General features: G+C 43.1%; 1 protein-coding gene across 1 annotated transcript in view; it reads right to left on the reverse strand.

Moving 5' to 3' along the window:
• The window catches only part of PLEKHB2 (pleckstrin homology domain containing B2), a 32,582-nt gene extending 6,385 nt beyond the window's left edge, over nucleotides 1-26,197 (reverse strand). The window contains exons 1-7 of the mRNA XM_073673026.1: nucleotides 26,012-26,197; nucleotides 13,720-13,767; nucleotides 12,249-12,401; nucleotides 8,463-8,565; nucleotides 7,555-7,594; nucleotides 6,326-6,406; nucleotides 4,785-4,890 (exon numbers count right to left, since the gene is read on the reverse strand). Coding sequence (XP_073529127.1) covers nucleotides 4,785-4,890; nucleotides 6,326-6,406; nucleotides 7,555-7,594; nucleotides 8,463-8,565; nucleotides 12,249-12,401; nucleotides 13,720-13,756 — 520 coding nt within the window. The 5' untranslated portion in view covers nucleotides 13,757-13,767; nucleotides 26,012-26,197. The remainder of the gene's footprint in view (nucleotides 1-4,784; nucleotides 4,891-6,325; nucleotides 6,407-7,554; nucleotides 7,595-8,462; nucleotides 8,566-12,248; nucleotides 12,402-13,719; nucleotides 13,768-26,011) is intronic.
• Nucleotides 26,198-26,564: the final 367 nt, after the last annotated feature.

The raw sequence follows: 26,564 nt of genomic DNA on the forward strand, positions 1-26,564 counted from the left end.
CTATAATTTTTTTATTTTTCGGCTGATGGAGCTGTATGTTGTCTTGTTTTTTGCGGGACGAGATGACGTTTTCAGCGGTACCATTTTTATTTATATTTGTCTTTTTGATCGCGTGTTATTCCATTTTTTGTTTGGCGGTATGGTGATAAAGGATTGTTTTTTGCTTCGTTTTTTTTTTTTTTTTTTTTATACCGTGTTCACTGAAGGGGTTAACTAGTGGGACAGTTTTATAGGTCAGGTTGTTCCGGATGCGGCGATACCAAATATGTGTACTTTTATTGTTTTTTTTTTTGTTTTTTTTTTATAATAATATTTATTGATGGGTACATTATATTTTTATTTTTGGTGGATTTTTTTTTTTTTTTTTAATATTTTTGCAATTTTTTTTTTTTTTTTTCACTTTCTGAAAGTTTATATACTTTATTACTTTGTCCCACTCTGGGACTTTCACTTTTTTTTCTCTGATCGCCTGAATGGCACAGGAATGCTGCACCATCCCTGTGTCATGCAGGCTGTCAGCGCTGGACAGGGAGAAGATTGTTTGGAGATGCACTGCGCATGTCCAAACAATCTTCCTGCTGTCTGGTGACCCGGATGTTGTCATGATGACATCGGGTCGTCATGGCAACACCCGGGAAGCCTTTGCAGACAGCGCTGGAAGCCGGAAGAGGAGGTGAGTATCTGCGATCACCTCCCCTTGCCCCCGCAATGCTGCGATCGACTTCGATCGCAGCATCGCGGGGGTTAATGTGCTGGGAGCGGTGCAGGACCGCTCCCTGCACATAGTATCGGGTGTCAGCTATGACAATCAGCTGACACCCGGCGGCGATCGCGCCCGCACATCCTGTGTGCGCGCTCGATCGCCATGACGTACTAATACGGGTCTGGCTCTTAAGTCCCAGGGCACAGACGCGTATTAGTACGTCAGATGTTGTTAAGGGGTTAAAGGGGTTTTTCCCACGAACAAAAGTTGATTTAATCAATAGATCTTGGAATAATAATAACTTCCACAATTGGATGTATTTAAACAAAATGTTCCTGTGCTGAGATAATCTTATAAATGTGCCCCTGCTGTGTACTGTGTAATGGCTGTGTCTGACCGTGCAGGAACATGGTCTGATCATACCACATCTCCTGGGCAGGGGGGAGAGAAAAAAGTATACAGACATTACAGCAGGGGATCGCAAATAATTCTTCTTTGAAGTAAAACATTGTTTAAAAACAGGCAGGAAATGTTTTACCTCACAAAAAGAATCGGCTGTGATCCCCTGCTGTAGTGTCTGTATACTCTTTTGCTTCCTCCCCTGCCCAGGAAGTGTAGTACGATCAGACCATGTTCCTGCATTGTCAGACACAGCCATTACACAGTATACAGCAGGGGCACATTTATAAGATTATCTCAGCGCAGGAACATTTTATTTAAACACATCCAATTATGGAAATTATTATTATTCCAAAATCTATTGATTAAAATGAACTTTTGTTTGTGGGGAAAACCCCTTTAATGGAATGTAGCACAGGCGCTGAATAAGGTGATAGTTTTAATTGATATATGACAGAACTGGTGACAAGTTCCCTTTAATGACACTGAATGTCAGAAAAGAATGGAAGGAAGGGATAGGCATGCTCTTATAGGGAGACTTAGGGCTTGTTCACACTGCGTTTTTGCTTTGTTTTTTCTCCATGCATTTTTCAAGGCTAAAAAAACACTGCATTTTACAGAACCAACAAAGTGAATGAGAGTTCTAAAATCTGCTTTATTTTTCCTGGCGGATTTGAACCATCAAAGTGTTTTTTCAAATCTGAACAATGGCAATTCTTTTTGCAGTGATTTTCACCCATTCAAATGAATGAGAACAAAATGCCAGAACGCATCAGAAATGCACATTAAAACTCATCCAAAACACTCTGGTTTATGTTGCAGCAAAAGCTGGTGCTTAGTCTTTTTCCTTGCGTTGTTTGAAATAATGAATGGGGAAAATGCAAATAAAAACGCATAAAAAATGAGTAAAAACGCAGCAAAAATGCATGTATTTTATTATTTTATTTTATTGGCAACACATTTTTTTTTTGTTGTAGAAAAAAAGCAGCAAAAACACATGTGAATATTCCCTTAAGGCCTCAAAATCACGCTTAGTTTCTGCTTCAGAAAAATCTGATGCAAATACTCAAGAGGTGGCAGGAAAAATGTGTTTTTTTATATGTTTTTGCAGCGTTTTTACTTGCATTCATTTGAATGGTTGAAAAACGTTGCAAAATGCTGAAAGAATTAATATGCTAAAAATATAAAAAAATGACCAGGGGCTCAAAAAATGCTAGAAAATAAAAAAAACAATCATGTGCATGAGATTTTTGAAATCTCATTCGCTTAGCTGGTCCTGCAAAATGCAACGTTTTTGCAGCAGAAATGAAAAAAAAAAAAACCTGCAAAAACGCCACGTGTGAACATACCCTAAAGTGCTGCAATTTTTTTCTGCAGGAAAAATACAGGGGGGAAAAGTGCAGAGTATGAACAAGCCCCTGTAGGCCAGATTTATACTCCCTGGGGCAAAAATATGCCAATTTGTTGACAAGTGGAAGAAAGCTTTGTCTCTAGTGCCACCTATTGGAGGAACTACCCAAAAAAGGGAAGATCTGACTGTTTAACTGTCCTTGGATGTTACCTCAGCAAAAAGCCTCTCACCCAGCCAACCAGCACCCTTCACTGAACAGATGAGGGACAAGAACCGCAAAACCGCTGTCGGCAAATGGGTGTCTTTTTCTTTTGAAGAAAACTATGGCTAAGCTTAACTCTTAGAGAAGCACTCCTCCTCCCATCAAAGTTTTTATCCTCTTCATATATTGCAGTCATCATATTATATAGCCCTGTGTACTTACAATTGCTCATTTTGCCTTTCTACCCAGCTAATTGTTCTCTTTTCCATTGTGTCTACGACATCACGTGATTAAAAACTGACTAGCTGAATCCTTCTAAGCTCTATGTAGGAACAAGAAGTCAATTTTCTCTGCACAAACCATGAGTCACTGAAAAAAGTCCCTGGGGAGGGGGAGGAGGGAGCAGCTGGGTCAGGAGTTGTAGAGGGGGATGATAAATGCAGGGACAAGAGACTTCCTGTTTCTACATAGAGCAGAGAAAAGAGAATTACAGTAGCTGGTAGAAAGGCAAAATGAGCAATTGTAAGTACACAGTGCTATATTATATGACTGCAATATATTAAGAGGATAAAAACTGTGATGGGAGGAGGAGTGCTTCTTTAAAGTCAGGGGGCAAGACTCTAAAGAATCAGACCTTGACTTATTGGGTAGCTACCATGAAGGGGAGGCAGAAAGGAACCAGCGATCTTCCTCTTAGAGCTGAGCACTACTTTTCTCTTGGCATCCACCTTTATCAATGCCCATAACACTTTGAAAACCAATTTATTTATGTTTTATGAAGGTTCACCTCCGATGTATAAAAACAAGTTATTTCCATAGTGAAAAATGTATAATGAGTTCATAAAAGGTTAGACAACCTCACATAGATTTGATCTCAGACAACTGGAAAGCCACTTTCTCATTATGGAAACAGGAACATGGAAGTGTTAGGAAAAAGTGAATCTCTGGGTGTGTGTCTCGTCTTCGTTGTCACCAGCTGTGTCCACCTCTCCATTCACTAGAATTAGACTGGTGTGTAATAAAAGGTCGTCACTGCAGCCTCAGGCTATGTGCCCACGATGCAGAAATGAAGCAGAAAATTTCTGCAGCATTTCTGCATCTCCCTGGCAGAAAAAATGCATGCAGATTGTGCATGCGTTTTTCCTGCAGAATACATGCGGATCAACATGCGGATTCACATGCGTTTCCGCATGCAGATTGACAAGCGCTTTCCAGGCGATAGCATCACTTGGAAAGTGCTTGACAACTAGGTCACACTGTATAAATCCATGCAAACGGCATGGATTTATATAGTGTGACCGTAAAAATTAAAACAAATAAAGCTATACTCACCCCCGAGGCCCCGGCGTGGCTGCAGCGCTCATTCCTGTCTGGTTCCCGGCTGCCGGCATCTCGCGAGACAGAGCGGTGAAGGGCCTGCGGTCACATGACTGTGACGTCACCGCAGGTCCTCAAGCGATGCCGGCATTCAGAGAGAAGCCGCCGGACAGGTGAATATAACTTTATTTGTTATTTTATTCTTTTTTTACAGGTAGAATGGTACCCAGGTCTGGATGAGAGTCTCCTCTCCTCCAGAACTGGGTACCATCCGCACATAGAGACGCATAGAAGTCGCTTGTACAAATATACAGTCGCGGTTTCTATGCGTTTCAATGCAAGTCAATGGCGGGAGTTCCGCTGCGCTTCCGCAAAATTAAATGACATGCTGCGGATTTTTGTACGCAGCATAAACGCTGCGGAAAAATCCGCAGCATGTGCATAGAACATTCGGAATCCCCTTGGGGACCATGGGGTGCAGATTACCTAGCGTTTAACAAGCGTTTACGCTGCGGAAATTCCGCAGCATAAACGCTTGAAAAACGCTACGTGGGCACACAGCCTCAGACTACTAATTTTTTCATATTGGCACAGAGATCGGCATTAGTCTTACCTTCAAAAATACCAGGATCCTGGCCAAACCCGGACCAACTCCATTGGAATCACTAGGGTCTCTTAGGATCCATTTGGATCAACCGGAAAAAGTTATTCACAGTCCATGAGAATTCACATGGGAACCTATAATTTTACTCCATCTGTCCCATAACTAAACATTTCTTTATAATGGGTACAAAAATGAGCTTTTTACTCACCTTGTGGGGGATATGGGTAAGAAGCATATGCCTGTCCATCCCTGGTATAGATGACTTGGGATCCCTGGACTGGATAACCCCCAGGATATTGGTCATATCCATATGGCTGGTAATAACAATACAATATCACACTCACTAATTATCAAGGAAAAGGCAGATATTTTATATAATTGACCCTGCAGTATTAATAGATTGTACACAATAAATTCATACAACGTATCACATGCAATATTATGTCATTTCTATTTCAGAAATGATCACAGTAAAATGTTAAGGCCTCTATTCACATTAGGGCAATGATGAGCAGGATCAGGAGGAGCTGATCGATATGTAAGATTCAGTATAACTTGTATTTATAGAGCCTGCTCGGATCACATCTCAGCGACTCGAGAAATGGGGTGAGCCTCCCTGTCACCCTGTAGACCCTAAGTATTACTTTGTACTAGTGTGGCACCCCAGGAGTCCAGTTGCCACAGTGGCATTGCCTCCCTCACAAGGGGTGATGCCATGCCTGGAAGCAAGGAGGGATCCCCGAATCAGGTTTACTAACATAGAACACTTTCCTGGCTCCAGACCAGCAAGGGGAGCTCCTCCCCTTAGTAACTGGAATCTGGAGGCGGAGTTAGCAAGAGTTAGTGAGAGGAGTTGAAGTCAGGACAGCGAAGAGGAAAGACGTGGGGAGTGGAGCTGCACGGCACCTCACCCCAGAAAGGAGCGTAGAAGAACCGGACACCGGAGTCCAAGGTTGTGGGGCACTGAAGGCCCAGCAGCAGAAACCGGAGGGCAGGAGACTGCAGGTCTCCTGGCCCGATCAGACGCCCAGAGGCACAGCAGCACATAGGGCCCAGCACCGCCACATGGGAGAGACACTCCAGGAGGGCCCGATCTGCCTGCCATACGGGTGAGCACCAAGACGTTATACTCAGGGACGAGGGCCACAGCACAGCTACAAGCAGCAGGGCCGAAGAGATTAGCGCAAAGGGAAGGCCTACAACTTCACCTAGCAAGGTGGATTCCCAACTTGCTTCCAGGCCACCTGGACCTCTACTACCAGCTAGTACCCGTGCCCCGGTCTGCCTAATCACCGCAAGTAAAGATAAGAGGAAACCGCCATTAAGTTGTGGACTGATTATTAACTGTGCCATCCCCTGCACTACACTGCACAGCAACATCTATAACATCACCATTTCCTGCCCTGGAGCTAAGCTCTGCCTGTGGAGAGCTGAACCAACTCTGCTGCGTCATCATCAGCTCAAGAGGATCTGCACCACAGTGGCGGCTCCATATAGCCGCATACCACAGGTGGCGTCACGAATGTTACATATATAAAACTTTAATTCCCCTTTTCTCAATATCCCCTTTTATTGACCACCACTGTGACACCCCCAGCACCGACCGGCCCGGCTACCGAGTACCCCACTGCCCAGGGGGCGCATCACTAGTGCTGCGCTTCTGAGGCCTTATGTCATATTATAGAGAACAACCCAGCCAGAAGAGGAAACTTTTCTCTCTGTATAATGTTTAAAGTGTTGGTGACTTACAGGAGGTGCATCAAACTGACTGTACGGTGGGACAGGACCAAGCATGGTGTCGTCGTACAGCAGAGGCTGGGGCAGAATGTGCTATAACAGAAGAAAAAATTGTATGGTTAGTATATAGGATATCATTGGTTTATTACTAAGGAAGTTCTAGGATCTGTGTCATCAGCCCTATAACTTGGTTCCCTATTAACCACCCAATTCCTCCTAGACAAAGACTCCACATTTGAGACTAATATTATTAAAGAGAATCCGTCAGCAGTTTTTTGCTATGTAATATGAGAGCAGCATGATGTAGGGGCAGAGAGCCTGATTCTAGCGATGTGTCACTTACTGGACTGCTTGATGCACTTTTGATAGAATCCCTGTTTTATCTATAGTTGTAATAATGGTCATAATGGTCAGCTGTGTATAACTCCACCCAACTCACTGATTGGCAGCCTCCTGTCTATACTGTCAGGAAGCTGCCAATCAGTGGTTGGGGCGGGGTTGCACAGTTTAGCTTGACTGCTTTGCACTTGAGACCTAGTCAGTCCTGGCACACTGGCTCCAATCAGACCTCTATGACGCGATGGCTGGGTATTGATGGCTTGCCATGTCAGGCCCCCATCATTGCCATCTTGGTACTACTGTGAAGCTCAGACAGAGGCTGTGCTTCATAAGAGCCCGAGATTTTCACTACATACTGCAATACTATAGAATTGCTGTACATAGTGTAAGTGATCTGACAATCCACAAGTTCAAATCCCCTTAGGGGACTAAAAAAATTAAGTAAAATGTAAAAATTTGAATCACTCCACCTTTTCTCTCATTAAAAATAAAGTGCGGTAATAAAAAAGAAACATTTTATATCACCATATTCATAAAAGTTCAGTCTATAAAAATCTAAAATTAATTAACCAGTATGGTTAATGCCATAAGGAGAAAAGAAAATCAAAACAGCATTTGAATTGCATTTTTTTCATGTCCCCATCATCCTCCCTAAAAATAGACAATAAAATGTTATCCAACGTCTTATGTACCTAAAGTTGGTATTATTAAAGCCATAAGCTCGCTACGCAAGAAACAACCCCTTACATAGCTATTGACAGACACATGAAATCGTTACGAGTCCCGGAAAATGGAAACACAAAAGGAAAGTTTTTTTTTTCTTACAAACAAGCAAGTTTGCTATCGCCATTCATAGAAAAAATGATTGCAGCATCAAATCACGCGGGTATAACAACACATACTGTTTTAGTCTTGGCTTCCTGGAGAGCGGTTTCCCAAGCTCTGGAAAAAAAAACACAAAATGTACTATTTCTTTTGTTAAGATAAATCTTGATGTGGATTTGAGCAGGTAAAATCTACAGTAGATCATAGCGGATCACAAATCTCATCTATGTACTGAGGACATTTTACTGGAGGAAAGACGAGTATCCTGCAGATATTCAATCCCATATGGAGACTTACAGCAGAATTCACCACTTTGACAGTAATAAGTGTGAAATTGTATGGAAATTCCTAGCAAAATCCACACTTTCATATTCAGATTTTACTACAGATTAGCGGCAACATCCATTAGTGGTAAGGAGCCAACCCTTAAAGGGAATCTGTCAGCAGTTTTTTTTCTGAGGGCAGCATGAGGTAGAGGCTGAGACCCTGATTTCACTGATGTGTCACTTGTTAGGCCGCGTGCTGTTGGTTAAATGCAATGAGTGGTTGTCAGCAGTAGATTACACTACAGGACTAGTGCCCACGTGAGACCTGGTCCATCTCCGCCCCCACACTGATTAGCGGCTTACTGTCGATAAACAATGTATATAGAAAGCTGTGGTGTGGGGGGGTTAGCTTTCTGAGCTCTGTTACATCTAAAAACTCTTGTCGCATTGTGTCACAACTGCTGCACCCAGTAAACTAAGTGATACATCCCTATAATCAGGGTCTTTCTCCACATTATGCTGCTCTCAGATGAGGTACCTGGTGACAGAATTAGTGCTAGTGGAAGATCCAGCATTTTTCATGCTTTAAAGGTGGGACCAGAGAGATCATACAAGAGATTGTATCTTTGAGAGCAATTGATTGAGATAGACATATTAGCTTCCATGTGGTATTTTCTGCATGGCACAAATTTTGTACATTTGAATAAGGAGATACATACAAGCAGTCATCCACACTTTCGGCGATAAGATTTATGACTTTTCCTTCATGGCAAATAATCTGCAGGCAGCAGTCCTTTGATTTTCCCTCTGGTAAATGCACATCTGGAGTATATAGCAAAGGGTAAATGTTAGAGACATAATTTTACACAAAACCCCAAAAAATGGTCAGGACAAAATTATTGGCATCTTTCCAAAATTGTGGGTAACCAACTTTGTTTTAAGCATGTGATGCTCATTCAAACTCACCTGTGGCAAGCAACAGGTGTGGGCAATATAAAAATCACACCTGAAACCATATAAAAAGGGGAGACGTTGACTCAATCTTTGCATTGTGCATCTGTGTGCCACACTAAACATGGAGAACACAAAGAGAAGAAGAGAACTGTCTGAGGACTTGAGAACCATAATTGTTAAAAACTATTAACAATCTCAAGGTTACAAGTCTATCTTCAGAGATCTTGATGTTCATTTTTCCATTGGGCAAAATGTAATCAAGAAGTTTACAACCCATGGCACTGTAGGTAACCTCCCTGGACGTGGACGAGAAAATTTGGTGAAAGGTTGCAACACAGGATAGTCCGGACGGTGGATAAGTAGCCCCAATCAAGTTCCAAAGAAATTCAAGCTGTCCTACAGGCTCAGGATGCCTTAGTATCAGAGCAAACTGTCCATCGACATTAGAATGAAATGAAATGATAAGGCAGGAGACCCAGGAGGACCTCACTGCTGGCACATGGACATGAAAAAGCTAGACTGCAGCTTGCCAAATTGTATGTGAGTAAGCCACGTAGATTACAGTCTAAAAATGAAATCAATGTAAACTTAGGAAAAACATACAAACTTAAAGGGGACATGTTACGTTGCATATGAAGTCCGGTCTGTGGACAGCAGGATATAGAGAAGGAGAAGCTGAGCAGAATGATATATAGGTTTGTTGGAAACGATTCAGTATAACTTGTATTTATTCATTGCAATCTCTGGTGTCTGTATGCATAAGAGAACAGTGGGCGGTCCTACAAGTGATTGACAGCTATCTGCATGCACAGTTATACAGGAAAGACTGTCAGTCATTGAGTAGGACCGCCCGCTGGACTCTTATGCATACAGACACTAAGGGTTTTAATTAATAAAATTAAAATTTTACTGAAACTGTTAAAACAAAAATGTACAGTGCAGACCAAAAGTTTGGACACACCTTCTCACTTAAAGATTTTTCTGTATTTTCATGACTATGAAAATTGTACATTCACACTGAAGGCATCAAAACTATGAATTAACACATGTGGAATTATATACTTAACAAAAAAGTGTGAAACAACTGAAAATATGTTTTATATTCTAGGTTCTTCAAAGTAGCCACCTTTTGCTTTGATGACTGCTTTGCACGCTCTTGGCATTCTCTTGATGAACTTCAAGAGGTAGTCACCAGAAATGGTCTTCCAACAATCTTGAAGGAGTTCCCAGAGATGCTTAGCACTTGTTGGCCCTTTTGCCTTCACTCTGCGGTCCAGCTCACCCCAAACCATCTCGATTGGGTTCAGGTCTGGTGACTGTGGAGGCCAGGTCATCTGGCGTAGCACCCCATCACTCTCCTTCTTGGTCAAATAGCCCTTACTCAGCCTGGAGGTGTGTTTGGGGTCATTGTCCTGTTGAAAAATAAATGATGGTCCAGCTAAACGCAAACCGAATGGAATAGCATGCTGCTGCAAGATGCTGTAGTAGCCATGCTGGTTCAGTATGCCTTCAATTTTGAATAAATCCCAAACAGTGTCACCAGCAAAGCACCCCCACACCATCACATCTCCTCCTCCATGCTTCACGGTGGGAACCAGGCATGTAGAGTCCATCTGTTCACCTTTTCTGCATCGCACAAAGACACGGTGGTTGGAACCAAAGATCTCAAATTTGAACTCATCAGACCAAAGCACAGATTTCCACTGGTCTAATGTCCATTCCTTGTGTTCTTTAGCCCAAACAAGTCTCTTCTGCTTGTTGCCGGTCCTTAGCAGTGGTTTCCTAGCAGCTATTTTACCATGAAGGCCTGCTGCACAAAGTCTCCTCTTAACAGTTGTTGTAGAGATGTGTCTGCTGCTAGAACTCTGTGTGGCATTGACCTGGTCTCTAATCTGAGCTGCTATTAACCTGCGATTTCTGAGGCTGATGACTCGAATAAACTTATCCTCAGAAGCAGAGGTGACTCTTGGTCTTCCTTTCCTGGGGCGGTCCTCATGTGAGCCAGTTTCTTTGTAGCGCTTGATGGTTTTTGCAAGTGCACTTGGGGACACTTTCAAAGTTTTCCCAATTTTTCGGACTGACTGACCTTCATTTCTTAAAGTAATGATGGCCACTCGTTTTTCTTTACTTAGCTGCTTTTTTCTTGCCATAATACAAATTCTAACAGTCTATTCAGTAGGACTATCAGCTGTGTATCCACCAGACTTCTGCACAACACAACTGATGGTCCCAACCCCGTTTATAAGGCAAGAAATCCCACTTATTAAACCTGACAGGGCACACCTGTGAAGTGAAAACCATTTCCGGTGACTACCTCTTGAAGCTCATCAAGAGAATGCCAAGAGTGTGCAAAGCAGTCATCAAAGCAAAAGGTGGCTACTTTGAAGAACCTAGAATATAAGACATATTTTCAGTTGTTTCACACTTTTTTGTTAAGTATATAATTCCACATGTGTTAATTCATAGTTTTGATGCCTTCAGTGTGAATGTACAATTTTCATAGTCATGAAAATACAGAAAAATCTTTAAATGAGAAGGTGTGTCCAAGCTTTTGGTCTGTACTGTATATCAGTCTGATCAGCTATGTCAAATACTGAATTTGTCTGTCAAATACTCCTCTTATTTAATTAAAGAGGTTGTCCACCTCTGGACAACCCATAAATATTAGCTCCATTGTGCAGCATAAAATAAAGCAATCTGCATTCTTACCCGCTGTTCGTCTGCTATCTCCATTGTGTCTCCCGACAGTCACATGACAAATAATGACCGCTGCAGCCTTCACTATTCTTTCAAAGAGAAACAAATCCACAGTAAAGGCTGCCGTCAATCTGATTGTCTGCAGTGGTCACATGACATTAACAGACAGCATAGAGAGCAGACAAACAAGTCAAGTATGCATATTTTTATTTAGTGCTGCACAGTGGAGCCATGATGTTATCTCCAGAGCAAGTAATTCGCCCCCCCTGAGCAATGGTTTGACCGATCATTTGGCCGGCAGCTATTTCACCCGACTCTCCCATACACAGGAGCGCTCGCTCATCCAAACGCTCCTAGCATCTTTAATGGTTTCATTTCCACATCGCTCAGCTTACAGGGAAACCTAATTATCACAAGGGGGTACTTGGTGTAAAAAAAGTTGAGGAACACTTATCTAGGGTTCCATAGAGGAGTGCAATTTTTTAATAAAAAAAAAATAATAATAATACAAGCAATGTCCTATATAGCTATTTTACCAGGGTTTTCCAGGATAAGGTTAGGTATTGTTGGTGAAAGTCACAACAAGGGACTTATGTACAAATTTAAGGAAATAGTCATTTCAGAAGGTGGAAAGGGGTTCAGGAAATAAAGCAGCGAATGGTGCTGGGGCAGGGGGAAAATGATACATTTTTCATCTGCATTAAGAAACATAATATCTGTACAATACTTACCCCTATTGTTTAAAAAAAATGATATCATAGTTCTGTCTGAATATGTCTATACAGATACACCAATGTGAATGAGTGCAGAAAAGAAAACGACAACTCCTCGCAGAGAAAAATAACCCTTAATACCTTTGCAGTCATTTCCCGCCCGGATAGTGATACAGTCTAACTGCATGAGGATTTTATCTTCCATATCTTCTCTCTCCTGATCGCTATAATATATCAGGTATCCATTTGACCACAGGTCAAACCAATTCTTCTTCCACCTTTTCAAAATGCTACCTGGGGAGAAAATGACAATGTTATCAGTAAATAGTGGAAGAAACACCCAGCAATAGTTATTGTACTATATCAGGTCTTTAGTATGTCAGCGCCATTACCTTGTAGCATTCAGCTGACCAATCAGATTCCAATAATATAACATAACATTAGAAAGTAGTATTTGCGTGAAGTGGATATGTGGTGCAGTTCCCCAGGTTTTCCGAAAATATTGTGTGCCAATCCTTATCAATCCTATGTTATGTAAGGCATCTATGGGTGGATGGATTAGCCACATGGATGGAACAGGAGATGTGGTATGATCAGACCATGTCCCTGCACGGTCAGACACAGCCATTATACAGTACACAGCAGGGGCACATTTATAAGATTATCTCAGCCCAGGGACATTTTATTTAAACACATTCAATTGTGGAACTTTTCATTATTCTAAGATCTATTGATTAAAATTAACTTTTCTCCGTGGGAAAACCCCTTTAAGTGAAAATTTCTGAATCAGATTTATTTCTAATTTGCAGGTTCTGTGTATAAATACCTGGAATCCAAATTCATTAAAAGGTTCTAAATGATAAAGAGCCATATTTGATGAAACTCTTGCCAAAAACAACCATTAGGTAAAGATGTCCTAATGTTCAGGTGTTAGGAATGGCTTCACTGATGTTCCGATTTCACCCTTGGTACCCAGTCTTGGCAACTCTTTATTGGGACCCTATGATTGGCTCTTGATAGAGCTTCCTGTGTTGGCACGCCACCACTGCAGTACGTGAGGAGGGCTGGCGGACTGCCTCATAAGTCAGCTGATGGATAGGCGTAGAAGGAGGCTGGCTTAGCTGTAGAAATTAGACAGTTGGCTAGTCTTCATCCCAAACAGCACTGATGACATGACAACACAGGAATACAACATTTTTTTTTTTTTAATGTGGACAACAATTTTAACTAATTAATAGTATTGTTAATTTACATGGGGTAGATGAAAAGAGGTTAGACTCTTGTCTATAATGGTTGCCATTGCCCATGTATACATCAATGCAGCATTATTGTATTTTTATAACTAAGTTACCAGGTCTCTTTGTGAGCCTTTAACTAAGGGCTTGCTCATGGCAGAGGGCTGTATGATGTTTTATCGGAAACCAATGTTATACTACGGTGCAGTGCAGATCTCCGATTATTTTCTCATGCCGGTTCGGACTAAAATGTGTATAAAGGTGTAAGGAAAAAAACACACAAGATCAACAGATATTCACTTGTTCCACCTCAAGTATATAATTATGCATGCACAATAATTACTTATTTTATAAAATGCAGATATCATATGACTTACTTTGCCGGAGCAGCCAGCCACTTTTTACATAAGCCATGTCTTCAACTTCTGGAGAAAAAAAAAATATTGGCAATAAGTGGGGAATAAATGTTTTATTTTATGTCAAATTGAGCTGAAGATAGATCGGACCACCACATCTCACGGCTACGTCAAGATAGCAAAACAAAAAATAATGAATTTATTAGGAAGAAAAAAATTTTGGCTTTAATGGTACACACGTCAAAAAAAAAATTCTTATAGGATGGGTTCCTACTGTGTTTTTGGTCCCAATTTAAATTATACTCAGGGTTGCCAACTTGACTTTTTACTTTTTCGGAACAGTTTATCAAACAGACAAAGCATTTTACGGACAAATTAGAAAACCATAATAATTCATTATGATTATAATTAATATGTCTACAATCCTTAATTCTGATATGAAGACATCAGCTGCATTCACTGTAAACTGTATTTTCGTCAAGTCCAAGTGGGTGTTATCACAGAGATTTCACTGGGGGCGTGTTCTTCTTCCTCCTTTATGATGCTGACCAATCATAAGCAAGCCGAAACATTCAAAGGAAAAAATGTACATGCCCCTCCATAGTTTAGAGCAGATTTCCCAGTGTGTCAGGTGTAATGATACAGCTCTGATCTTCTGATCTAACCTCCTGCGTGAGTCAGTGTGGATGAAGGGACAGTGCAGCTGAGTTTTTCGTAGCACCTTCATCTCTGTTCTACTTCCCCTCCAGCAGAGTCCAACACTACACTTATGGACATGTTTACCGCGCGTATTGAGGCTTTCCAGGCATATTCACTAAACTTAGAGAAAAAATTTGATGTGAATAAAGCCTTTAAGTGGTCGTCCATTTTTATGCAAATATGGCTTAATCAATATATACTACAATTTGCTACTTGTGGTTTAGTTTCTCACTATTATCAACATTTTTTGTTTGCTATTAGTGAATAAGGACACATTTTACATTCAGAGGTGGCAAGCCCTCTACATACAGTAATGACATCAGTCCATCACTGAAGTAGGCCTCATTGAGTTTCACGTGCATTGTATCAGTGTATTTCAAGGATAGAACATGCACCCATTGTAATCTATGAGGCCACTCACGTCTGTTTTTTTGCAGCACAAGTGTTTGCAAAAAAGAGAAAAATGGAGATTTGTTCTTTTTTTTAATCCAAGTCACAGATTAAACTCATCCATTCCAATCAGTGTGGCTGTTAAAAAAAAAAAGGCCAGCACATGGATGACGTCTGTGTGTTATTTTTTACAAGAAGCTTTTAAAAAAATTTTTAGTTTTTGTATACGAGAAATACAGATGCTACACAGATGGTGAAATCAGATCGAAAACTTGATCGTATGCAGAAAAAAACAGACGTCTGAACAGTGGTGTAACTTAAAGTTTGTGGGCCTCAATGCAAAATCTCCAACAAGGCCCCCAACTATCATGGGTCCTTAATAGAAGGAACTTTTGGGCCACCCCTGGACTCCATGACCCAGCTACGACTACTACCCCTGGACCCATTATACACTGCTCAAAAAAATAAATGGAACACTTAAACAACAGAATATAACTCCAAGTAAATCAAACTTCTGTGAAATCAAACTGTCCACTTAGGAAGCAACACTGATTGACAATCAATTTCACATGCTGTTGTGCAAATGGAATAGACAATAGATGGAAATTATTGGCAATTATCAAGACACCCTCAATAAAGGAGTGGTTCTGCAGGTGGGGACCACAGACCACATCTCAGTACCAATGCTTTCTGGCTGATGTTTTGGTCACTTTTGAATGTTGGTTGTGCTTTCACACTCGTGTTAGCATGAGACGGACTCTACATCCCACAGAAGTTGCTCAGGTAGTGCAGCTCATCCAGGATGGCACATCAATGCAAGCTGTGGCAAGAAGGTTTGCTGTGTCTGTCAGCGTAGTGTCCAGAGGCTGGAGGCGTTACCAGGAGACAGGCCAGTACACCAGGAGACGTGGAGGGACCATAGGAGGGCAACAATCCAGCAGCAAGACCGCTACCTCCGCCTTTGTGCAAGGAGGAACAGGAGGAGCACTGCCAGAGCCCTGCAAAATGACCTCCAGCAGGCCACAAATGTACATGTGTCTGCACAAACGGTTAGAAACCGACTCCATGAGGGTGGTATGAGGGCCCGACGTCCACTGTTGGGGGTTGTGCTCACAGCCCAACACTGTCCAGGATGCTTGGCATTTGCCACAGAATACCAGAATTGGCAAAGTCGCCACTGGCGCCCTGTGCTCTTCACAGATGAAAGCAGGTTCACACTGAGCACATGTGACAGACGTGACAGAGTCTGGAGACGCCTTGGAGAGCGATCTGCTGCCTGCAACATCCTTCAGCATGACCAGTTTGGCAGTGGGTCAGTAATGGTGTGGGGTGGCATTTCTTTGGAGGGCCGCACAGCCCTCCATGTGCTCGCCAGAGGTAGCCTGACTGCCATTAGGTATCGAGATGAGATCCTCAGACCCCTTGTGAGACCATATGCTGGTGCGGTAGGCCCTGGGTTCCTCCTAATGCAGGACAATGCCAGACCTTATGTGGCTGGAGTGTGTCAGCAGTTCCTGCAAGATGAAGGCATTGAAGCTATGGACTGGTCCGCCCATTCCCCAGACCTGAATCCGATTGAGCACATCTGGGACATCATGTCTCGCTCCATCCACCAACGTCACGTTGCACCACAGACTGTCCAGGAGTTGTCGGATGCTTTAGTCCAGATCTGGGAGGAGATCCCACAGGAGACCATCCGCAACCTCATCAGGAGCATGCCCAGGCGTTGTAGGGAGGTCATACAGGCACGTGGAGGCCACACACAATACTGAGCCTCATTTTGACTTGTTTTAAGGACATTACAAAGTTGGATCAGCCTGTAGTGTGTTTTTCCACTTTAATTTTGGGGGTGACTCCAAATCTAGGCCTCCATTGGTTAATACATTTCCATTGATGATTTTTGTGTGATTTTGTTGTCAGCAAATTCAACTTTGTACAAAACAAAGTATTCAATGAGAATGTTTCATTCATTCAGATCTAGGATGTGTTATTTGAGTGTTCCCTTTCTTTTTTTGAGCAGTGTAGTTACGCCCCTGCATCTGAATGAGGCCTAATACACACAACAGTATCCAGTCTAGGGGAGATAAAAAGCCTGAAACATTGTAGAAATCTATCAATGTATTTTGCACAGCTGAAGATAAATGTGCGACATTTTAAAGAATTTGTGACTTTTTGCTCTTAAAAGGCACGAAAAAGTAAAGAAAATTTTTTTATTGTCCATTATTTTGGGCAAAATTCTTCAATCCCTTGCACAGTTTTGAAGGATTTGGTACAAAAAAAGGCAAAGAATACCACAAGACAATAAAAGTTACTTAAAAAAATTCTCACACTTCTTAGGGCTCATGCACACAACCTTATTTTTGGTCTGAGTGCAGTCCGTGAATAAAACAGACAGTACTCGAACCAATGTTATTCAATGGGGCAGTGCAGATGAGCCATTTTTTTCACTAACCGAATCTGCATGTGATAAAATTCGCAGCATGCACGAGTTTCTTCCATAAATCAGATGACACTCGCCGATTACAATCACGGCGTCAAGGTATAGAATCAGATTTTTAGAGATACAGAATTGCAATGTATCACAGGAAACTGGAAATGGTTCTGTAAATGATTAATAATAATCTTTATTTTTATATAGCACCAACATATTCCGCAGCGCTTTACATACATTATCATGGCTGTCCCCATTGGGGCTCACAATCTAAGTCCCCTATCAGTATGACTTTGGAGTGTGGGAGGAAACCGGAGAACCCGGAGGAAACCCACGCAAACACGGGGAGAACACAGGACCCCAGCGCTCTGCAAGGCTGCAGTGCTAACCACTGAACCAACGTGCTGCCCTTAATATAGCGGCTGCGGGGAAAAAAAGGGCTTGCACACGGATGACAAGTGAGAAAAAAATCCTCAGACTTTTCTGGATGAAACTCTGAAAGATTTTTTGTATACGCTCATGTGAACCTACCCTTACTCTGACCAAAAATGGCCATCTACATTATGTATGTAGTCCTATTTGTCCCTATAAATGTAGCTGTTGTACTATACAGCATCTCTTACCACAACTATGGACAAGATCATCAGGAATACAGGGTTTTCTCAAAAATACCTAACACTTTAAGAACTCATGTGACATAAATTATAATGACAAAGTGTTGGAAAACATAGGAGACCCTAGAGATTTAAGTAGTCTACTGGGGCACAGACTGTTGCTACGTATGACATAGATTCTTCTGCTAGTCGGTATAAGACCAACATACATCTACTCAGCATCTGCGATGCAATAAGGAGTAACACGGGTATCCTAAATCATTATTGTGGCTAACTATTTTATGTTCCTAAGGCCCCAGTAGTCTTTCTGGAAATAAACACATGTTTAGGACTGTTGCCCTGCATCCCGCTGGTCTTTGATCGCATACGTGTATATGCCTGTGTGCTATTCTCAACATATAGTTATTACCAGCATCTTGCATCAGATCCCTGTCCAGAGCCCCCTTATACCTTCCAGCAAAGTGGTTGTAAAATTATGGCCAGTTTTATCAATTTGGTTGCTCATCTAAAATAAGATAAGAATTTCCTCTATTAGGATAAAAAGAATTGAGCAAAATTTTGAAGTGTAATTATCCATCATTATGTAACAACCAGCTAATACCCTGAAGCTTCAGGACCCAGCCAAAATCTTTAACAAGACTCCTCCAGTTATGATGAGCCATATAAAGTACTAAAGTCCTTTGATTTAGCAGGGGGTCTGTAAGGTAACACAGCCAATGTCGACTGTTACTTCTACTCCCTCTATAGCAGGGATGGGGAACCTTTTTTCTGACAAGGACCATTTGGATATCTTACCATCCTGTAAAATCGTGCACCAACTCCACCCACAAGGTACGTCCTGACGCTGGCACTGGTGTCAGGACGTAATCTTTTATGGCACGCTCCTCAGCACTCAGTAGTGAATTCTGTGTACCGAGCACAGAGCAAGAAGGGATTAAAAGGCCGGTGGCCATCAAAACACAGCTGCCGGCCCAAATAATGCTGTTCCCGGGAATGTGCCTGGGGGCCGGAGCAAAGGTCATCGTGGGGCGTAAATGGCCCGCGGGCCTGAGTTTCCCCACCCCTGTCCTATAGTAATGCCCCCAGTAACAACTATACACCCCATATCCATATTATCTACTACTAATAACATGTAACATCGTGCAGGACGTGCCGTAGACCACATACCCTTTTTCTTTTTCTGGCTCAGCGCAAAATCGATGTCTTCCGATGCCGGTTTGCTGCTCATGTTGAGAATGCTTCTTTATGACTATGTATTTTAGAAAGCTGAAATATGACCGTAGAAATGAACGACTGCTAGAAAATAAACTAATGCCAGGCAAATAATAACTTGGAAGCCAGGGAGATTTTTTTTGTTGTTGGGCTGGGTGTTTACATGACATAGTTGGCACCCATGGGGGAGGTTACACCATGGGAAACTCTCACATCAGGTATCTCTACGTACTTATGTAACTCAAAAACTAGGACTGAGATGCTTTTAGAGTGGAGAGAAACGATCATGTCATTGATATTTGCTTTTACTTAAATTTCTATGTCATAATGGAGAATGTAGTGCAAGCAATGTTATATACATGGGCAGCTTGAGTTTTGTTGCTACTCTATAGTAATGTTATGGGAATAACTGGGTGAATCAATAAGGGTTAATACAAGGTGCCAGGTCTCTAAACTAGGTTAAGGAAGTTGCAGGGCCAACGTCAAAACCCGGCGCACCCGGGCAAGTGCCGGGGCCCTGAGCAGGCGGGAGGCCCACTCGCAGTCGGGCTCCCCGCCGGGCTATTGGCGGAGGAAAGCGGTACCAGTGCCCGCCCTTCTCCCCCGCTTGCTCAGGGCCCCGGCAGTCGGATACTTACCTCTCCCATTGCCTCCGCAGATCCGCTGTCTTCCTGCTGTGCGCTCCCTGTGACGTCTCAGGTCAGAGGGTGCGGTGACGTCTTTCCACCGCGCCCTCCCCTGAGCAGTCACAGGCAGCGCAGAGTGGGACGACGCCGGCGACGCTGGAGTCTGGACCTGAGCAGCGGCAGCAGGTGAGGAGGAGTGAGGTGAGTATTTGATTTTTTTTTTTAATGTATGGAGGCATGGGGCATTATATGGGGGGGTGACATCCTGCATGGGGCATTATGTGGGGGGGGGTGATATCCTGCATGGGGCATTAAATGGGGGGGTGACATTCTGCATGGGGCATTATATGGGGGGGTGACATCCTGCATGGGGCATTAAATGGGGGGTGACATTCTGCATGGGGCATTATATGGGGGGTGACATCCTGCATGGGGCATTAAATGGGGGGGTGACATCCTGCATGGGGCATTAAATGGGGGGGTGACATTCTGCATGGGGCATTAAATGGGGGGGTGACATTCTGCATGGGGCATTATATAGGGGAGTGACATCCTGCATGAGGCATTAAATGGGGGGGTGACATCCTGCATGGGGCATTATATGGGGGGGTGACATCCTGCATGAGGCATTATATGGGGGGGTGACATCCTTCATGGGGCATTATATGGGGAGGGAAGGGACATCCTGCATGGGGCATTAAATGAGGGGTGACATCCTGCATGGGGCATTAATTGGTGGGGAAAAGGGACATCCTGCATGGGGCATTATATGGGGGGGAAAGGGACATCCTGCATGGGGCATTATATGGGAAAGGGACATCCTGCATGGGGCATTATATGGGGGGGGGAAGGGACATCCTGCATAGGGCATTATATGGGGAGGGAAGAGACATCCTGCATGGGGCATTAAATGAGGCGTGACATCCCGCATGGGGCATTAAATGGTGGGGAAAAGGGACATCCTGCACGGGGCATTATATGGGGGGAAAGGGACATTCTGCATGGGGCATTATATGGGGGGAAAGGGACATCCTGAATGGGCCATTATATGGGGGGGGGACATCCTGCATGGGGCATTATATGGGGGGGGACATCCTGCATGGGGCATTATATGGGGGGGAAGGGACATCCTGCATGGGGCATTATATGGGGGGGGACATCCTGCATGGGGCATTATATGGGGGGGAAGGGACATCCTGCATGGGGCATTATATGGGGGGGGGACATCCTGCATGGGTCATTATATGAGGGGTGACATCCTGCATGGGGCATTATATGGTGGGGAAAGGGACATCCTGCATGGGGCATTATATGGTGGGGAAAGGGACATCCTGCATGGGCCATTATATGGGGGGAAAGGGACATCCCGCATGGGGCATTATATGGGGGAAAAAGGGACATAGTGCATTATATCGGGGGGAGGGGCATAGTGCATGAGGCATTATATGGCAAAGGGACATACTGCATGGGGCATTATATGGGGGGGAAGGGACATCCTGCATAGGGCATTATATGGGGGGGAAGGGACATCCTGCATGGGGCATTAAATGAGGGGTGACATCCTGCATGGGGCATTAAATGGTGGGGAAAAGGGACATCCTGCATGGGGCATTATATGGGGGGGAAAGGGACATCCTGCATGGGGCATTATATGGGGGGGTAAGGGACATCCTGCATGGGGCATTATATGGGGGGAGAAGTGATATCCTGCTTGGGGCTTTATATGGGGGGGGAGTGACATCCTGCATGGGGCATTATATGGGGGGTGACATCCTGCATGGGGCATTATATGGGGGGTGACATCCTGCATGGGGCATTAAAATGGGGGGGAACAACCTGCATGGGGCATTATAAGGGGGGGAACAGCCTGCATGGGGCATTATAAGGGGGGGGGACAGCCTGCATGGAGCATTATATGGGGGCTGGAGCGTTATAAGGGGACCAGTATCCTGTACGGAGCGTTATATGGGAGCCATTATCCTGTACGGAGCGTTATATGGGGGCCACTATTCTGTAGGGAGCGTTATATGGGGGCCAGTATTCCGTATGGAGCGTTATATGGGGGCCAGTATTCCGTATGGCGCATTATATGGGGGCCAGTATTCCGTATGGCGCATTATATGGGGGCCAGTATTCTGTATGGAGCATTATATGGGGGCCTGTATTTCGTATGGAGCGTTATATGGGGGCCAGTATTCCGTATGGAGCATTTTATGGGGCCAGTATTCTGTATGGAGCATTTTATGGGGGCCAGTATTGTGTATGGAGCATTTTATGGGGGCCAGTATTCTGTATGGAGCATTTTATGGGGGCCAGTATTCTGTATGGAGCATTATATGGGGGCCAGTATCCTGTATGGAGCATTATAAGGGGGCCAGTACCCTGTATGGAACGTTATATGGGGGCCAGTATCTTGTATGGAGCATTTTATGGGGGCCAGTATTCCGTATGGAGCGATTCGCCGGTTTCTGAGCTATTGTGGAATTTACAATAGATATCGCTCATGTAATGTAAGAAGTGAAATCTTTGGCATTGTACTATATATATATATATATATATATATATATATATATATATATTTCTCTGCGGTATCTGTGCATCATGAATCGTGGTATGTGTTAAAGGGGCCCACTGAGACTCTTTCGCCAGGAGGCCCAGAAAAACCTGGAGCCGGCCCTGGGAAGTTGCACATTACCTGAATTGATCAGGGGTATCCCTCATTTTTATCTATACCAGCAATCACTCAACTGTGCTAAGTCATAAGAGATAGCAACAGGGCAGATCTTATATCCCTCACCAAATACAAATACAGAAATTATGTCAAAGGTGTCTAGACATGTATACTATGGTATATAATGACCACGCTGCATTACTCTTAACACTGATGTGGACAACTAAACATCTGAAGTGCTACAGGCACGAATTTCTCTCCCCCCCGTGTATCTTACAGGGGTCTCTGGTCTCCAGAGCGGAAGCGGGCAGTATCATATTGTTTGCGGTGCAAAAGAAAGTGAAAGAAGCAAAAAACAAATTGGGAAAAATGCGTCGAAATGAAAAAGTAGAACAACTGCTTAAAGAAACTAAACAGTGACCTGACTTGCTGCTATGGCCACCTTCTCAAAATTTTTTCAAAATTTCCTTCTTACATTTTTGGATACATTTTCTCCATTATCTCCCTATGATCTTCTTTTATCTTTGCAAAAACTAGCAATGAAAGTCTCCAGATAACTTGCATTTCTCGCCTTCAGAATATGCAAAACCCAAATCCATGGCCCTGTGTGGGCTCCCTGTGTTGGTGCCAGAAATAAACAATAATAGAAAGGATTACACGTGATTCCCATCCCCCTCCTCCAATTTACGGACCACGAATATACATGAAATACAGAAGAGAATGAACTTATCTGCTGATGGGATCATCACAAGTATCCTGTGAAAGTTTTATCAGTTCTTTGGTGTGTGGACATCAGTACTTCACTCATACCTGTGCAGGATCCATCTGCTATCTCTTCCTGGCTTATGCAGGGCACAAGCAGTAGGAGAGAAGGATGCTACATATAGATGGCCATACACACTACATAAAAGTCAGCCGTACTTGCTGTGTATGAGGTTCTTCAGATGGCAAATGGCAAATGTTGGAGAAAAAGGGAAATTCAAAAGACCCCTACTCTTTGGTCCTACAGAACACAAGCCCCTGCCAGATCCTTCTTATTTCAGACTCTCAGTTGATAAACACACACATGGCTGAGCATAAATCTATATGGAGGGTTTGGGAGGAATAGCTAAAAGAACCGTCATTAAATTGAAATGTGAGCTGGCATTTCCTTTTTTATATGGACATAGGCACTGGCTTTGTGCACATGGAGTTTTTTGAGGAGTTTTTGGATCAAAAACTGAGAGGAAACTCCAAATTTTTGTGGAGTTTTGAGTTTTTGAGGAGGATTTGGAGAGTTTCCTCTCAGTATCTGCTCCAAAAGGACTCCATGTGGCCATAGCCAATGAGTGGAAACACTTCAAATCCTCCTCCAAATCTCCTCAAAAACTTGGAGTTTCTGCTCAGTTTCCTTTAAAATAAAAATCAGCAAAAAAGTCTCCATTTGGAGTTCTAGGGATTTTTCATTTTATAAGTGGACCCATTCCAAAAAAAACCTCAGTGACCACTTTCCCTGACGGTAAGGCTACACAGTGCAGTTTTGACACACTGGCACATTTTTTTGGACTGCATCAAAACTGCACTGTGTAGTCTTACCCTATTAGCCAGGACTGACAGAATTATAAAGTGCCCATATAAATTTAATAACTTTCAGCCGAATTTCCCTTTGAGTCCAAGCTCTCTCTCCCAACTCCCCCATACACATGAATGCTTAGTGCTGCTTACATGGTTGACAGTCACACTTAAATTAGTGGGTTTTAACAACTTTTCCAATGTCTATGCTTATTTATAGAGATTTATCACGCTGTCAGTTCGTGTAGTTAGATCACGGCAGATTTGGGTCTAATGATCCAAACTTTCTAGTACCCAAACCCAGCAGCCTTATATGTATATTTGAGTTGTTCAGTTTGGTTGAGGAAGCCCATGACCAGTTCAGACATTGTGGTCCCTACTTGGATATCGGATGTGTGAAACTTGCCTAACAGTTCATTAAGACTTGTGATCTTAATACAATTTATTTCAACCAGGGCAATTAAATATGCAAATTGCCTCTTCAGAGAGTAGAACTCTATAGCGCCACCTGTTGGAAGCAGCGACAAGTCACTGACAACCCTTTAACAAGCCTTGCAATATGATTTTGGATAAAAGCCAAATCAGAATCTCAATTTGCAGACATGGTGTTTCAGGTTGTTGCCCCTCATCAGTGCAAAGTATAAGATCTGATTTGGCCAGGGGAGAAGCTCTGAATTGAGGTCTAAGGGGTAACGTTTCTCTTGTAGAGAGTAACCCGGCCCTGGCATGTCAAGGCGGCTTATTTTGCCGTGCAATGCTCCTCTGGGAAATTAAATATGCAAATTGCCTCTTCAGAGGCATATTGCAAAGCTTGTTAAAGGGTCAATTTGCAGTGACTTGTGACTTGTAGGATTGCTGCTTCCAACAGGTGGTGCTGTAGAATTCTAGTCCTCTTTCTCACTGAAGAACCAATTTGCATATTTAATTTCCCAGAGGAACATTGCACAGCAAATAAGGCTCCTTACACTGGCTTGCCAGGGCTGGTATATCATGCTCCACAAGGAGAAATGTTATCCCTTTCAACCAGGGCACAATTTCAGTTTGTTGCCGTACCTCACATCTCTCACCTACAACACTCCCAGGACAGATACTTCCATAATTCCCCAATGGTCCTTATTCACTGCTGAACCAGTGATGGGTGGAGATCACAGAGGACCATAGGTGCGTTGGCGAAGAGAGCGATTTAATAGGCGAGTATGGGTATGAGTATGTTTTGAACAGTTGGACAACCCTTCTATCTCATGCGGCTGCACTCCTGCAGAGCTATGTACATAGCTTTCCCATGGAGTAAAAATACAAAACAGCAGGTATCTAAACAATCTTCGCTGCCCACTCAGAAGGCTAAAATAAGCCCCCAAGGACATAAATATAAGAGTATATTAGGAAGTTATAACATGTCACTGCTGTGTTATGTGATACACATCTATCAAAAATGAAATGTGTTCTTTATTAATAGAATTACAAGCCCATAATTCTGATGGAGACATCAGCTGTAAACGGTAAAATGATATGTTTCTTCGGGTTCAAAAAAAAAAATCACGGACGCCTTATATTTTTTTACAGACAGAAGGAAAAAAAAGGGGTCTATTCTTATGGACTGCCCTGGAATTTCTGAATGGTTGGCGACCCTGGACGGCACGCTGATAAGATCCTTATAAATAGAGTGCAAGAAAATGAGCTGAAGACGGCGAAGCCATCTGTCTGTGAAACGTGCGTATCCTCCTAGTTAACAGATCATACAGACGGTCATGTATCACTGCAATCAGGTCGCTGCATTAAAAAAAATGTTTAGCATGAAAGAGAAATATTTGACTTATACAAAGACTTATTTGTGTGAACAAGAGCGGTATATCAGGGTGTAATTTTCTATGAGAAACTTTTGTGTAGTGTTGGTGAATACGTAGACCAGTGTACCGCCCAGTCCTAATATACAACCCCAACACTGTCTGTTTCTTTCCCTGCTGTCTTCTTCATTTGGACCAGTAATGACCAATGTTCTAGATGTTTTATGTACTAGTCCAAAACTGAGTATCATACAGAAAAGTTCCAGAAGTTTACAATGTAAGTCTGGTCTGTTCCTTATGGCAGCTGACATATTAAGTGGAGGGGTGCTGCTCACCTGCCGCTTACCGCTCCCTCTCCTGACAGTTATGTCTTTGCAGCTCCTTCTTCTGGGTCTCTTCGCACAGTTGGATGCTGGCAAGTGTCTGTTTCTGTCTGGCACCTCCTTCAGTGACTTCACTACAGTCTTATGACTGCTGACTGTTTACTTGCAGATGCTGCCATTTGTTCAAGCTTGTCCTAAAGGCTGCTGGGATTTGTAGTTTCATAGAAGATACTAAAAATAATGGGGGCAGTTACATATCATATAGAAATGGCACTTTCACATACTGCACATGCTCATGGTTACTAGAGCGGCTTTGAATATATTAGAACTCATTCAGACGGACATATTATACAGACGTGTGCTGCCGGAGTAATGGATCAATCAAAATGCTGATAAAAGTCTGAATAAGACTGTTCAGATGACAGTTTTTTCACACAGACCGAGTCCATATAAAAAAAAATCATAGGATACACTATTGACGCGCCCCCTGGGCCAGTGTTGTTTGGGGGATACCCGGAGCCGGATCAGATGGGGGTTGTAGTCTCCGAGTGGCGGTGACCCGGTC

This window comes from Phyllobates terribilis, unplaced genomic scaffold (assembly GCF_046119375.1).
Source record: "Phyllobates terribilis strain yellow unplaced genomic scaffold, ASM4611937v1 Scaffold_3__8_contigs__length_932513732, whole genome shotgun sequence".
Classification (NCBI taxonomy): Eukaryota; Metazoa; Chordata; class Amphibia; order Anura; family Dendrobatidae; genus Phyllobates; species Phyllobates terribilis.